We start from the raw sequence: 14236 nt of genomic DNA, 5'->3' as shown, positions 1-14236 counted from the left end.
ATCGTCTTCTTTTATTTTTTTTTTCTTGGTTTTTTATAGAGCGTCGCTTTATTAAATATGTAATACTTCGGGACTTCATTCTTCTGAAATTCTTCTTATTCCAAAATAGTGAATCTTATTGCTAGTTTTGACTCAACTCTCTATCAAAGCACTTTTATCAGACGCACATCAAAATGGATAAATTCTCACGATGTTTGTCAATGATTGGGAGAACATTCTACACGGCAGCTCCCACTCGATCTGCTGCAGCTGCAAATCTAGCACGGCAAAGCGCAAAAGTTAGTAGAATGATCTTGATTTTGAAGAATTCAATTTCATTAATGAATTCATATTAGGAAAGAATAGAGGCAATAGATAGAGAGCGCCCCTTCTCTCCATTCTTGATTGACAATTTCCAGAGGAAGCATACTTACCTTCGTATTTCTTTGACGGAGAAATGTAATTTACGATGTAAGTGTCCCTTATCTGTTCATTTGGTTCATACCATGAGATTCACGATCACAACGTAGGCGTTTATTGCATGCCAGCAGAAGGTGTAGATTTAACACCCTCGGAAAAGCTCCTAACCATAGATGAGATTCTTCGTCTTGCAAGATTATTTGTCTCGGAAGGAGTAACGAAAATACGACTAACCGGAGGAGAGCCGACAGTGCGCAAGGATATTATAGATATTGTTTCCTCTCTTGGCGAGCTACGGCCAGTGGGGCTACGGGATATTGCCATTACTTCAAATGGCATCGCACTTACACGGAAACTTCCTGATCTCATTGCAGGCGGACTCACGCACCTTAATATCAGTCTTGATACTCTCGATCCGCACAAATTCCAAATCATCACACGTCGGAAGGGCTTGGACCGAGTCTTAGGTGCAGTAGATGAGGCAATCCGGCTGGGAGTAAAGCATGTGAAAGTAAATTGCGTTTTGATTCGTGGAGTCAACGACAATGAGCTATTAGATTTCGTGGAGTATACACGCAACAGGAAGGTAGATGTGCGGTTTATTGAGTATATGCCATTCGATGGTAGACGAATATTTTAAAGGCTTAGCGTAGTTGCCGAATTGCTAAGACATCTTATATTTCATCTTGATCATTGTAGGGAATAAATGGAATAGTGAAAAAATGGTCCCATTCAAGGAGCTTCTCAATCGAATCGAAGAAGCATTTGGACCTCTGGAAAAGCTTAATGATGAGATGAATGATACATCGAAGGCATTTCGAATTCCTGGGTATTCCGGGCAACTTGGGTTTATTACCTCCATGACCGATCATTTTTGTGGAACCTGTAATCGATTGCGAATCACTGCAGACGGAAATTTGAAGGTGCGTATTCAAAGATTGTTTTGAATCATCCCAATATCTGAGGAATACTTTGTAGGTGTGTCTTTTTGGAAACTCTGAAGTATCCCTTCGCGACATGATGCGGGAGCATAATATGTCGGATGAAGAGCTGTTGTCTGTTATTGGCACAGCCGTGAAGAACAAAAAGCGACAGCATGCAGGTATGTTTACACTAGCAAACATGAAGAACCGACCTATGATACTTATTGGAGGCTAAACTTGATTGATGGAGAATGCATCCCTTTATTTATTTTTTGAGATTATTTATCCTAAGTTATATACAAGGGACTATGAATTGTTACCAAAACTTGTTTATGCATTATTTAATAGGTTTACCTTTGTATCATATTAAATTCTATAATTGTTTGTGAATGACAATATCGGACCCTTTTTTTTTATCTTTATGCTTACTAGCAAATATATTTTAATATCTTTTTTCAGTTTTCAAATATTTTGTAGAAACGCAATTGGGGACACCTATACAATCAAAACCCCGAGCGAGGTGGTCGAGATCAGGCGTCATCCCCCTTTTTATTGAGAGGCAATCAACGAACCCGCAAGGTGTAGCCCGCTTTTACTCAACTAGAGATAAACAAGCACCAAGATTTGGTCAGCCTGAAGGAGTTTCAGGAGAGCCAAAACTCACACACACAGACGCTCAAGGACGGGCTACTATGGTGAATGTTTCTGGGAAAATATCCACTCACCGCAGTGCCACTGCCCGTGGACGAATCCATGTTGGGCCGACAGCTTTTGGGCTTATCCGTGATCAACATATAAAAAAAGGAGATGTCCTAACAGTTGCGCAGATAGCTGGCATTCAGGCTGCGAAACAAACATCTAATTTGGTTCCTCTCTGCCATCCTCTACAATTGTCGAAGGTGGACGTCAAACTCTGGCTAGATGAAGCGGAGCAGACGGTGGAGTGCGAAGCGACGGTTGAATGTGAAGGCAAGACTGGAGTAGAAATGGAGGCGATTACGGCCGTAAGTATTGGGCTGGTAACGGTGTTTGACATGTGCAAGGCTGTGGGAAAAAAGATGGTGATCGATGGGATACGCGTGACAAGAAAAACGGGAGGAAAAAGTGGGGATTGGTGTTTTGATGAAGGGGAAGTGGGAAAGATATAAAAAATCGATTGAAGCGGTTTTTTATTTCTAGGCCTAATATTTACAAATAAAGTGGATTTAGATGCACTTACGAAAGAGGAACTGAACTGGCTGAAGAATAAGAGGCTTCATATTGTTTGCGGGTCAGGGTCTTCCAAGGCTCACGTACACACCGATCAAGGTCGATATCTTTTGTGAGCTTAAGAACAAAGAGGAATCCCTCGCTTTCAGGCTATAAAAAAAAAAGAAATCAGTATCTTCATTGGTATGAATACATGTAATAGGAGGTGATTAGCTCAACCTTTCTTAAGATAAGATTACTATCATTAACCACGCGTTCATTAACTTCTAAAACTTTTCCACTCACACCAGCTCTAATCTCGTACTTCTTTTCCTCATTTTCAATTTCGTCATGAGAGGTAATTTCGCACACTACTGTATCAGGTCTAACGTTGGGCAATATATTCTTTTTTCCTTGTTTTCCGTTTGATTTTTGTTGCTCTTCCGGAGTACGAACAGACGGAGCAATTTTGAAAGAGACAGAGAAAGATGAGAAGGGATGACTCAGTAAGGGATGTGTGGGAGCCAAACAAACTACGCATAATCTGTATTGATAAAAATGTTGACAATAAATATTATTACATCTTGAATTGAAATGTTCATTTAATACTTGTTCGGTAGCTGCATCATCATAAGATCACTTTCTCGCCCCTTCTCTGGGTGCACTAGAAATCGGCAAGTAAAGTACCTCTCAAGGTATTCAGCACGTCTAGTAGGGGATTTGTGACAAGAGATGTCATATGTAATAAAATCGGAATCCATTCTATCTTTTCCGATTATGATTTCAAAAAATAATAAAATGGTAATTGAATAGACAGTCCTAAAATAGTCACTTTATTTAATCTAATTATAAAGTTGTTTAATTTTGAACTATGCATAGCTGTTTGATGCAGTTTCTTCAGTCTTTGTGATTGAAAAACCCTGAGAAGTTTTTCCTTAATATTATCTTACATAAATAATAAAAATTCTAAAGGAAAATTAAGATTTAGAATATATATAGGTGCTAGACCAATTTTATTATTGTTGTGTACTCGAATGAAAAAATTAAATGGTATAAAGTACGGACTCACCTACATATGAATACATTTGTCAGAAATAGGTTCCCAATTTAATTGATTTAATCCGAAGATTTCGGAATATCAGAGCCACAATTCGATCCTCAGAGGGAAAACACGACAGAGAAGCTTGAAAAAGTTGAAAGCAAAACGCTCTCAACTCACTCGTCTTCTCAGCGCAACATTTCTCTCCAAAATCATAGAATGGATAAAACGAATTTCTCATCATTTTCAAATTCGTTTGTAGCATTTTCTGCTACTCACCTTGATAATTCAGAAATCCTCCCCTCGCGCAAAATCTAAAATATAGCAGAGCGGCAAGTTAGAAAGTCGTAAAAACTTGGTATAACGAGGTAAAATTCAAAAAAATATGTTGAAGATCAGGGATCAAGGTCATTTTGTAATCAATGCTCCGTTAAAGAAGCAAATCAGGTGAAACACGGATTTGATCAAGAGCATCATTTCGTTTATTAAAATAGCAACAATTACCTTAAGTAAGTTGAGTCTCTAGGATGGCAATAAATAGTATGTATTTATCCTATATCCAGTTATATATGATTAGTCGATGTCACATCAATAATCAATGTTATATAATAAAATTTAAATATCAGAATGAAATGCGAAATGTTGCGCTCTCTTCAATTATATTCAGAAGCAGAACTGGCATAATACAACATAATATCATCACGCAAAAAATAGAGTAAAAATATGAAAGATGCTTACCGAAGAAATGCATACGAATGTGATAAGTGATGGGCAACAAACCTACTATTTATAATAAGATTAGGCGAAATAATAAAATATGAATTAAGCTGCTAAAAAATAATTGCAGTCGGTTGGTAGTGCATGTTAATTGTATCCCTCTTCCATATCAGTCAGGAATTGGTGTATGGAAATTATCGTCCTCCTGCCAAAAGATATATTTAAAATTATATAAATATACCTTAATTCATCGAGAAAATTATAACGCGAACAATGCACTAATAAAATTAAATACTCGATTAGTTCAAGAATATTGAGAAAATATTGGTCAAAAAAAAAAGAATCAGAAACGAGGAATTCCTATTAGCTTTTACAATTATCAACAGGGAGTATTCAGTTCTCCAAGGTGAAAGAGTAAAAGGTCTCATCATATAAGTAAAACAGCAGCATTTATAAACTGATAAATGGATACTCACCAAATTAAAAAAAACGCGAAAAAAGGAAAAGATAACTAGGAAAGAAAGGAAGAGGATTGTTAGAGATGTAAACAAAAAAATGCCGCTTATATATCGTATCGAGGCGCAGTCATATTAATTCTCCGCATTGCGATAATATCTTCGTGTAGCCTATTGCTCTCTTAGCATTTATCTCGTTCTATCTGATCAATCTTTGTAATGAATGTACTGGATACTTCCAATAAATGTAATTACTACATTTTGTTTTTTGACTCTAGTTTATTTCGATTTCATTACCATCTTCTATTGGAATGATAGTAAGCGAGCTCTGTGGGCAATATACTGATTGCAAGCAATGTGTGCAGGATGAACAGTGTGGATTTTGTCCAAGAGTATATACGTGTATTTTTGTAAAACCCGCATAATTATCTACAAGTCATTTCTTTATATAATAATAGATAAATCTTTGCGTTCCCGGAGATCTCTTTGGACCGTCTAATCACACCCTTTGCTCAAATCTTGAATTCTCTTATCGCCAATGCAATGTCACGCATCTTCAGATTCTACTGGCTCTTGCTGCCATCGCCTCATTCTTACTCATTATGTCATTCCTTTGCTTCTGTGTCCATTATCTAAGAGTTTGGAAGCGCCATAGAGATGAAGAGCAATCTGGATTAACTGAAAATCGTGAAAGAGACCCGCTTTTAACGGGATATAGTCGGAGAAGTATATCGTTCTATCAGTGGAATAGGAATCCTCCACCGTCAAGCAATGTAAGGCGGACAAGCCTACAAAGGTATGATACGCAGCCTCCGTGGAGTCTATCTGAAGATGATAACTTTGAACATCAGCGAGTGGAAAATCTGAAGAAAAAATACGGTAAAACGTAAATTATGTTGCTAGCCCATTATTACTGTATATATTATTTCAATATTGCTTCTATTCTATGTTTTGTTTGTATGCTTTAACTGATGAATGTATAATGAATAAATGGCGGTAAATATATAAAAAATCCAGAAGTTTCCTCAAGTACGACAAAAATATTTCTTAGCAGTAAGATAGTAGATCCCATGTGGTATAAATAATATGTAAAACTCAAAGTTAGATTTTCGCGTAAAATATAAATATATTATATCAGTTCATAATCAAGCTATGTCTTTCGCTTATGAATCTAAGAATATTTTCTCCCAATAAGATGCCATCATCTTGCTTGTCCAGAGTTCTCAAACCTTCTTCTGCAAATTCAGAAGAAAATAAACCCTTCTGCATGCGCTCATTTATCAAACCTTCGCTAATGTCGCGGCGAAATTCAGGGTGCCCTTGGACGCTAATACAACGGGAATCGGATGATATCATTGCATGTATAGGCGATATATTATTGGATGCGAGAACAGTGAAGCCTGGAGGGGCGACAGTAACGTGATCCTAAAAATGATAATATATATCTAATCCTATATATTTTAGTTTTAAAGAGAGATTTATTTATATACTTGATGCATTTGATGTAGTTTCTAATTGTAACAATAAGGGTTAGTTTATGCATTTACGCATTAAATTTCATCAGAATATTATATTATATACCATTATCTTGTTCTCAAATTGAAGATATTTATGCTTAGGCTCCGCCAATTCATTTTCTCTAATACCTATCTATTATATTAATAGATCAGCCTTAAAATTAATAAAATACCTCAGACTCTACTTGTATACAACCTCCCAGCCCAACGGATTTTTTTCCACTTGTCCACCAAATGCGAGAGCCAACACTTGATGACCGAAGCAAATGCCCACTGTCTTTAGGTGCGAATGTTTTTTCATTGAATCTTGAACGAATGCAATCAAGGTTTTTATCCAAGGAATATCATCGTAGGCACTCGCAGCTTTAAAGGATATTGTATTAAGCTAAATCAGTTATCACATCAAAGATCAACTCTTCCTAACCTGATCCCGTCATCATGATAGCATCATAAGACCTTAGATCCTCATCACTTGGATAGACTCCTTCATTCTTCACATCATACGCATTCATTTCAATATGACAGCCAATTTGCTCTGCCGCTGTTTCTAGCCATTTTTTAAATACGTCCGGGTATTGCCCCGTACGATGTGCAATTGGCTGGGAAAGTTGCCCCGTTACCAGGAGAGCTATGCGTATAGGATCAGCAGTGGTCATTATTACTTGGCGATGAAAGATATATTAAGCTTGGATTTTGGTCGCATATATCATCTAAAAGTGACTGTCAATTGATGATTTGTCATAGTTAAAAATCACTTCCTGAAATAGATTATTGGGTTAGCTAAAGCCTTCACACCAAGGTTTAATCTTGAAAAATATAACGCATGATACCGAATTTTGGTAGTATCCACCATTTCCATCAGCTATTTCAGCATAAATAAATACATTTAACAGTGTTAAACCACATTCATTGAGCGTTGCAATTGGCACTTACAACATTCTATGAAATTTACAGGGGATAAGGGTGAAAGCGATCATCAATTTTCTAATGTATTAAGGTGACGTATCGAGATATGTTCCAATCATAAAATATATTTGCCGCCAACTTGTAATCTTGCGATGGCAAAGTGATGAGTAAACTAAAACCACTTATGCCTTTTAAAAAAAAGGCTCCACTTCATCCCCGGGGAACTTTTAGTCTTTCTACTTTTCCTCTTCTGGTGCTTTATTCTATTAAGTTTAAAGTCTTTTACACAAAGATGCTCTTTACTTTCATAGCATCTCTGCTTACTTTCTCGTTAGTAGGAGCATCAAGAGTTCCTCGTGGCGTCACTTTTGGAAATGTAGCGGCCAAAGGGAATCAGTACATTGCTGAGGTAGGTCAAGGCCCTTTTTTTAGCTGAAGCTTAAAATTTTCTCACCACTTTACTTTGAATGTAGGAAAATATAAGTGGGTCCAACCTAACAGGAGCCTTTGCAGGTGCCATTATACAGGGATCTAGTGACGACCCAACACCGGCCAGTAGCGCACGCGTAGTACAAAACGTTCGTTAAAAGAGAGGCTTATAGTGAAAGCCAAAATACGAGCGTGATATGCCCCATTAGACGCGGGATTAGAATTACGATGTTTGATTTTTCTGTCTAGTTTTTTTCATTTCCGTCTTGATTCAATGTAATAAAGAATTCACTAATGGTGGAGTTTTTTACACAGGAAAATGCGAGATATAATAAAACAAGTCTTCAAGATTACCAAAAATATTTATGTTTATTAACTGGTTTAAGCGGAAGCCAGAACTTTCTTCACAGCTTGCGAGCCTAAAGATTGCATTTATCAGAATACTATGCCTATTTCGTCGTGATATGGTTTTGATTTTACCTTCGCGGAAGCCGTTCTTGAAACGACGGCTTACACCCTTCAAATAGCGCATTCTTCCTGTGCCAGTCGTCTTTCTTCGCTTCGCCTTTTGACCCCACTCATAGTGGCGGAGTTTTGCGGCAGGGTATCCGCATTGAGCGCAGGTGGCCTTCTGCTTATGGAAGGAGCGACGACCGCAACGATTGCAGAGCGTGTGAGATTTGGTGTGCCTCTAAATGTCATAAATGAAAATAAATAAAACAATGAGATTTCAGGATGTGGCGGTTGCAGATGTAGATGGACAGGCTACTAACCTTTCCGAAGGATTGTGTGCCCTTAGTCTATTGAAATAAAAAAAGTATGTCAGCTCATATCTTTAAGTGAAATCATCCATCACTCATCAATCCATCCATTCCGTCCTTGTTACAAGTCGTCATCTGTTTAGTTGCTTTGTACTCACCATGGTGGACCTTGTAGAGGATGGAGAGAAGGAATTACTACTACTTCGGACCCGTCAAAGATGATGTGCAAGTCGAATTCAGCGCCACTTACTCACCCTCAACAAAATGCATATATTATGAGATCATAGTCTTTTACTGTTCTCCATCTCTAATTGCAAAAAATAATGGCGTCAAATAACAATGAGATCATTATAGGACAATACCAGATCTTGAAGACATTGGGAGTCGGATCTTTTGGAAAAGTCAAATGTAGGTTTCCTGGTGATAGTTATATTTATGCCCCTCTTACAAATTGATTCACTTATCACAATTGTAGTGGCGGTGCATGCAATTACCAAACACAAAGTAGCACTTAAAATAATAAACAGAAAAAAAATAGCCAAGATGGATATGGTAGGCCGGGTGCGACGCGAGATCCAATACCTGAAACTATTAAGACATCCTCATGTTATCAAGCTCTACGAAGTAATTACTACACCCACAGACATCATCATGGTGATTGAGTACGCCGAAGGGGAGCTGTTCAACTATATTGTGGAGAGGGGAAGAATGCAGGAAGATGTGGCGCGAAAGTTTTTTCAGCAGATCATTTGTGCAGTAGAATATTGTCATCGCCATAAAATCGTGCATCGGGATTTGAAACCAGAGAAGTATGCAACATCCTATATAATCTCCTTGTTTTTCAGTATCGCCGTTAATTTGAGTTTTATTATTAACTATATATCTTCGCACACTATTTCACAGCTTGCTTCTTGACCAGTACAATAATGTTAAGATTGCAGACTTTGGACTATCAAATATTATGACGGATGGTGATTTTCTAAAAACGAGCTGCGGAAGTCCAAATTATGCTGCTGTTAGTATAATTGCTTATTACAAAAGAGCTTGCTAAAAGGTCTTTTTTTTAACTGGTATAAATTTTATTTAATAGCCTGAGGTCATCTCTGGTAAACTTTACGCGGGACCTGAAGTGGATGTGTGGAGCTGTGGCGTAATTCTTTACGTGATGCTGTGTGGTCGGTTGCCCTTTGATGATGACTATATCCCGACGTTATTTAAAAAAATCAACGGAGGTATCTACACACTACCGTCGTATCTTTCGCCTGAAACAAAACAGTTGCTGCAGTTGATGCTTGTAGTCGATCCATTGAAGCGGATAACAATTCAAGAAATCAGGTAAACCTCCGACAATTGCAAAGATTAATCATTTCGCTTATCCATTTTATCTATTTCTAGACAAAATCCTTGGTTTAATCATGGTTTGCCCGATTATTTAAAACCCTTACCAGAGATATACGACGATCCTTTTCAAGTCGACGAAACAATTGTGGATGAGCTGCATAATGTAACCTAGTAGTATTTATTTTATTTTAAAAATTTACACCATTGATTTTATTGCATTAATGCTATAGAAAATGGGATTTACACGACAAGCTATCCTAAAAGCGCTCCATGACCCAAAGGATAATCAAATTAAAGTTGCGTATCAATTAGTCGTGGATCATAAGCGAATGCTTAATGATGGTAATTTTTTTTTTCACAATCTCGAATTCTGTTTGCTGAAGGATGGTATATTGGTTCTTGATAGCGAAAAAGCATCCGCAAAAAAGCATCCAAAGCTTTTTTGCCGCCTCACCCCCTCCATGGAACTATTTTATGGAAAGTAGTAGAGCTTCTGAGGGAGATCAGAGTTTAAATGAAGATGAGCTCGCTTCTTCCATAACTGTATTAAGTTCTAGTCTCCCAGATCGAAAATCTTCTCGAGGTGAATGATTGCCTGGATTTGTCTCGTTTGTAAGAGGGTTTGTTGGCTAACTGGTATTAAATCGCTTTAGAACACCGACATCGATCTCATACGCTTACTAGTGCACGTCCAAATATTGTTTTAGAGCAAAGTCCTCGTCGTGAATCTTTAGGTGGTCCTCCTGTCACTCACCCTGACCATGCTCCAGCGCATATTTCCACCTCCACTGCACAAAAACCGCCTTCCCACCATCCTTCATCTTCATCCTCCAATGCTCATGGTTTAAATTCTTCCGCCGCCACCCCTACTACTTCTCGTCGCCACAAGTCTCGCCCACGGTGGCACTTCGGAATAAGATCGCGGAGCCCGCCTCTCGAGGTTATGCTTGAGATATATCGAGCATTGAAAAAAGTCGGATTTGAATGGAAGCCCATAAGCACATTCCACGTAAGATGCCGGTATATTTTTCAGAATGATTTAATTGTATGTGCGATTGTATTCCTTCAGTTAAGTGCGAGCATGATTGACTGACTTTTTTTTTATCCTATTAGCTGAAAATGGACCTGCAACTTTATAAGCTTGAAACCAATCATTATCTCGTTGACTTTAAATATGTTGGTTCTACACTACCCACTCGCATTCTTTCAAATACATCCTCCTCCTCTAAGAATAATGCCGACACTTCAATACACTCTTCAAAATCCGCCCCCACCCTTTCGACGGTTGCCACCCCACGGATGGCCATACCGACAGGTCGAAATGATATGGATCGCGGAGAGGGTAGTTCGGAGAGGGGAGGTGGAGGCGACAGAATACCGATCGAGGATGACGAAGATGAAGAGGATTCGAATATGCGAGCTATAACTCCAAGTGATGGCCACGACTTGGAGTTCAGTATGGAGGAGGGTTATTTAAATCTTCCACTTGGCGTCGGGGTCGGTACGAGCGGAAGAATAGGGGCAAAGGAAGTCACTTCTGTTTTCCCATTCTTTGAGGTCTGCTCGAAACTGATCACGGAGCTTGCAATTATGTCATGATCCTTCTACTATTGTTTTATTATTCATTCAGTTAAAATATATTTTATATATCCCTATTCCTATTTGTTTATTTGCCTTGTTTTTTCATGTATCTTGACCACACTTTTCGCGTTTTGCCCTATTATTGCTATTTTATTATTCACTTTTGTATTGCGGATGGATAATCTTCCAATAAGGAAGCTTGAGATAATAAACTTTGAAGTGACCTTTTTATTTATGTTAAAATAAAGAGAGCAAAAAAGGTAACCAGAAGATCATAATAGCTATAAGATCATCAAGCAATTTAAAGATGCTAATATAACAGAACTAAAATGTGGTCAAACTGCCCAAACAAGGAAAGCAGAGAGAATGACAGGTGACCATCCCCACAAAAATTAAAGATTGGCTCTTGTACAATGTGTAGCTCTCATACCCTCTACATTACTCTCATATGAAACTGCATTGGAGCGTGAATATGCTCACAAGGGCGGATAGGTAATAGAGGCAGAAAAACGGGAGTTGCAATGCTTTAGATTGTTGATTGAAATTGTAGAGCCCGAAGAATAAGAAGGGATATCTGATACGGTGGTTGAAGGTGAGAGGTAGTGGGCATAGTCGAGGCCAATATTCCCGCGTATGAGGATGTCATTTCGAGAAGTAACTGGCGTGAGGCTAATAGAGTTGCGTGTCGTGGTGAGCAATGGGAGAAAGAGCTTTGGGTTAGTTCTTCGAGACTCCTTCAAGTACATCTCTCTCATATGATACTGAGAAGGCTGGAGTGTGGGTGCAGGTGAGGTGACCTCAATCTCCTCTTTCACCGACCTGCACTTCTCTTCACCCGGCCCTGGGCATGAAAATACAGGGATATCAGATATAGAGGAAGAGATACTCATGCGCCTCCACATTTGTTGCTCCAGCATACGCTTTCTCCGTTTTCTTACAAGGTACCACCCACAACTGATTAGGAAGAGAGTTACCAAAACAAGAGGCACAACCAGGAGAGCTATCCCAATCGGTTTTTCCAATAGGGTTTCCGAGTAATTCTGTTGTGTAATGGCGGGAGTAGGGACATCAGTTGGCTGGCTTTTTCCTGAGGAAGTAGATTCAGCCGAAGGCCATTGCTGTTCTCCCTGAGTAGTAGTTGGTGTGAAGGGATCAAGGGAAATCCTGGTTGGTGCAACGCCCAATAGAGTGGGTGCCGGCGGCATCATAGACAAAGCAGTTACTTCTTCTATTACCATTTTTACACCAGCCGCCGCTTGAAATGTCGGTAAGGAATTATTTGGAGTGGACGGCTGTAAGTCCAAGTGTTTTTTTGAGGGCGAAGCGACAGCCAGTCGGGTTGAAGGGAAAATTATGCTGTCATTATCCGAGGGAATGTCTTTCCTTCCTGAATTATGTTCCGGTGTTTGCGTGGTGTATTTTTGCTGCTGTGGTTGGGCCGCGGCCATTTGCATGGACTGGTCATTTTTCCCTGCCACCGTGTGCCCTAGTTGCTTTAATTTAGAGGATTCGCTATATTCCAAGGGCGATGGAATGGCAGATGCAGGTTGGCCAGGTAGAAGTGTAGGCGAATAGCCTTGCTGATATTTTCGGAGGTTCTGTGGTTGAGGCGGCGCTGTGTTTGCTGGTGAACGTATAAAAACCCTTCTCCTAGTTCTTCCAACAAAATTGGTGTTTTCTGGGATGAGGTGGTGGTGTTCGGAAATACGAATGGGAGGCGCTAATGGGTGGGTATGAATGGAGAGCGCCCCTGTGATTATATTAAATACCAATAAAAAAATATAAAGCATTCTGCTATTAGATATTAAAAATAAATAGTATGGCACAAAATCCTAGATGGCTAATGCGAAGGAATATAAATGGGCCTCTGGAGATGGTCATGTTTACAAATTCGCTTTTACCTGGATAACTTACCTTGGACGGTTTTCGAAATGGGCCAAGGTGTAAAAAAAACCGCCAAATCAAGATCATCTCTTACTAGATTTGGGTCTAGGAATTTATTGCATGACACGCTTAAAAAGAGCATTTTCTTTCTTATGATAGTATCTAGTGTAAATACAACTGAAGATACCATTCTTGATATTCGTGAGCATATGTATCATAGTTTAACGTTTGTGTTAAGAGTAAAAAGAAATATGGTATTATATTTATTTAGTAATTGTCTTCTAGTTTTACAATTCCCTACCTAGTAAATCTTGTATTGAGAATACCAATTACATGTCACTGGAGGTTAGGACCAAAATTGCGGATGGATTCCAGTTTATTCCAGCATGAAAGGTAAGAGAAATCTTTTTGTACATAATATCCGCAACACTATTCTAAAGATCGCCACTGTATTAGTTTCTACTGTATGCTCATGTTTGTGATTAATGTTTGACCTACATAGTTCCAAATTTCAAACCAAACATACTGGCGCCTGAAGACCTTATACTATTCCCATTCCACTCGCAAGGTTAAGTTTCAGTTTCGTATGGGTTGATCTTATTGTATTATAATTTCCATAACACATTTCACTGTCAAATTTTTGACACAGCACTGATCATACTCTTAGATCTAGTTTTACTGGCCGATCCTGGTCTGAACCACTCGGACCAATTTTCTTCCATGAGTGGACACTAAGTTGATATTATCTTGCTAACTTTACTCCTCTTAGCTGCCGTATTTTGTAACCAAACGTGAAGCGGATTATATTTTTATTTTCGAGTCATAGCGCTGCCCGGTGACTCACTAGTGCCACTTTTTTTTTTAGCTTGTAAACAAAATATTGAAAGATGCTATGTGAATCGTGTGTATATACTAATGGTACTGCTTGCTGTGCTTGTAAATATTTTAATCAGACAAGATCGTTTGTGTCTCAGTAATATGCAAACTTTGTATACTCGTATTAGTAAAAATAATTCTAAGTCAATATATTATAAGTTATAATATATTTCGGAGTTCATACTAGACAAAAAGGGTAGTTACCAGATATGTTCAATGC

At 38.6% G+C, this 14236-nt stretch overlaps 8 protein-coding genes across 8 annotated transcripts; 4 read left to right on the top strand and 4 right to left on the bottom strand.

Moving 5' to 3' along the window:
- Positions 1-173: 173 nt before the first annotated feature.
- VTP21DRAFT_8069 (uncharacterized protein) lies at positions 174-1557 on the top strand (the record flags this gene model as incomplete). The annotated part of the gene is made up of 5 exons (XM_069398879.1): positions 174-278; positions 336-450; positions 510-1022; positions 1099-1322; positions 1378-1557. 5 exons carry the CDS (start codon positions 174-176, stop codon positions 1555-1557), a joined length of 1137 nt encoding a protein of 378 aa, XP_069245932.1.
- Positions 1558-2239: 682 nt separating this feature from the next.
- On the bottom strand, positions 2240-3271 carry VTP21DRAFT_8068 (uncharacterized protein; the record flags this gene model as incomplete). The annotated part of the gene is made up of 4 exons (XM_069398878.1): positions 2240-2366; positions 2542-2681; positions 2751-3054; positions 3120-3271. 4 exons carry the CDS (start codon positions 3269-3271, stop codon positions 2240-2242), a joined length of 723 nt encoding a protein of 240 aa, XP_069245931.1.
- A 1669-nt stretch (positions 3272-4940) lies between these two features.
- VTP21DRAFT_8067 (uncharacterized protein) lies at positions 4941-5611 on the top strand (the record flags this gene model as incomplete). Its single annotated transcript, XM_069398877.1, has 3 exons — positions 4941-4968; positions 5040-5113; positions 5180-5611. 3 exons carry the CDS (start codon positions 4941-4943, stop codon positions 5609-5611), a joined length of 534 nt encoding a protein of 177 aa, XP_069245930.1.
- A 244-nt stretch (positions 5612-5855) lies between these two features.
- On the bottom strand, positions 5856-6894 carry VTP21DRAFT_8066 (uncharacterized protein; the record flags this gene model as incomplete). The annotated part of the gene is made up of 5 exons (XM_069398876.1): positions 5856-6146; positions 6212-6232; positions 6303-6371; positions 6435-6601; positions 6663-6894. 5 exons carry the CDS (start codon positions 6892-6894, stop codon positions 5856-5858), a joined length of 780 nt encoding a protein of 259 aa, XP_069245929.1.
- Positions 6895-7436: 542 nt separating this feature from the next.
- Positions 7437-7731, top strand: VTP21DRAFT_8065 (uncharacterized protein; the record flags this gene model as incomplete). The annotated part of the gene is made up of 2 exons (XM_069398875.1): positions 7437-7553; positions 7618-7731. The coding sequence occupies 2 exons, from the start codon at positions 7437-7439 to the stop codon at positions 7729-7731; spliced, it is 231 nt and encodes a 76-aa protein (XP_069245928.1).
- Positions 7732-7954: 223 nt separating this feature from the next.
- On the bottom strand, positions 7955-8495 carry VTP21DRAFT_8064 (60S ribosomal protein eL37; the record flags this gene model as incomplete). Its single annotated transcript, XM_069398874.1, has 4 exons — positions 7955-7992; positions 8054-8264; positions 8347-8373; positions 8493-8495. The coding sequence occupies 4 exons, from the start codon at positions 8493-8495 to the stop codon at positions 7955-7957; spliced, it is 279 nt and encodes a 92-aa protein (XP_069245927.1).
- A 162-nt stretch (positions 8496-8657) lies between these two features.
- On the top strand, positions 8658-11274 carry VTP21DRAFT_8063 (uncharacterized protein; the record flags this gene model as incomplete). The annotated part of the gene is made up of 9 exons (XM_069398873.1): positions 8658-8742; positions 8810-9143; positions 9238-9349; positions 9425-9669; positions 9730-9838; positions 9906-10017; positions 10082-10258; positions 10329-10720; positions 10789-11274. 9 exons carry the CDS (start codon positions 8658-8660, stop codon positions 11272-11274), a joined length of 2052 nt encoding a protein of 683 aa, XP_069245926.1.
- A 458-nt stretch (positions 11275-11732) lies between these two features.
- On the bottom strand, positions 11733-13358 carry VTP21DRAFT_8062 (uncharacterized protein; the record flags this gene model as incomplete). Its single annotated transcript, XM_069398872.1, has 3 exons — positions 11733-13006; positions 13171-13245; positions 13328-13358. The coding sequence occupies 3 exons, from the start codon at positions 13356-13358 to the stop codon at positions 11733-11735; spliced, it is 1380 nt and encodes a 459-aa protein (XP_069245925.1).
- Between the last annotated feature and the right edge of the window lie 878 nt (positions 13359-14236).

Source organism: Calcarisporiella thermophila (genome assembly GCF_041956535.1).
Source record: "Calcarisporiella thermophila strain CBS 279.70 unplaced genomic scaffold VTP21scaffold_36, whole genome shotgun sequence".
Lineage (NCBI taxonomy): Eukaryota > Fungi > Calcarisporiellomycota > Calcarisporiellomycetes > Calcarisporiellales > Calcarisporiellaceae > Calcarisporiella > Calcarisporiella thermophila.
This window is presented reverse-complemented; position numbering and strand designations above follow the sequence as displayed.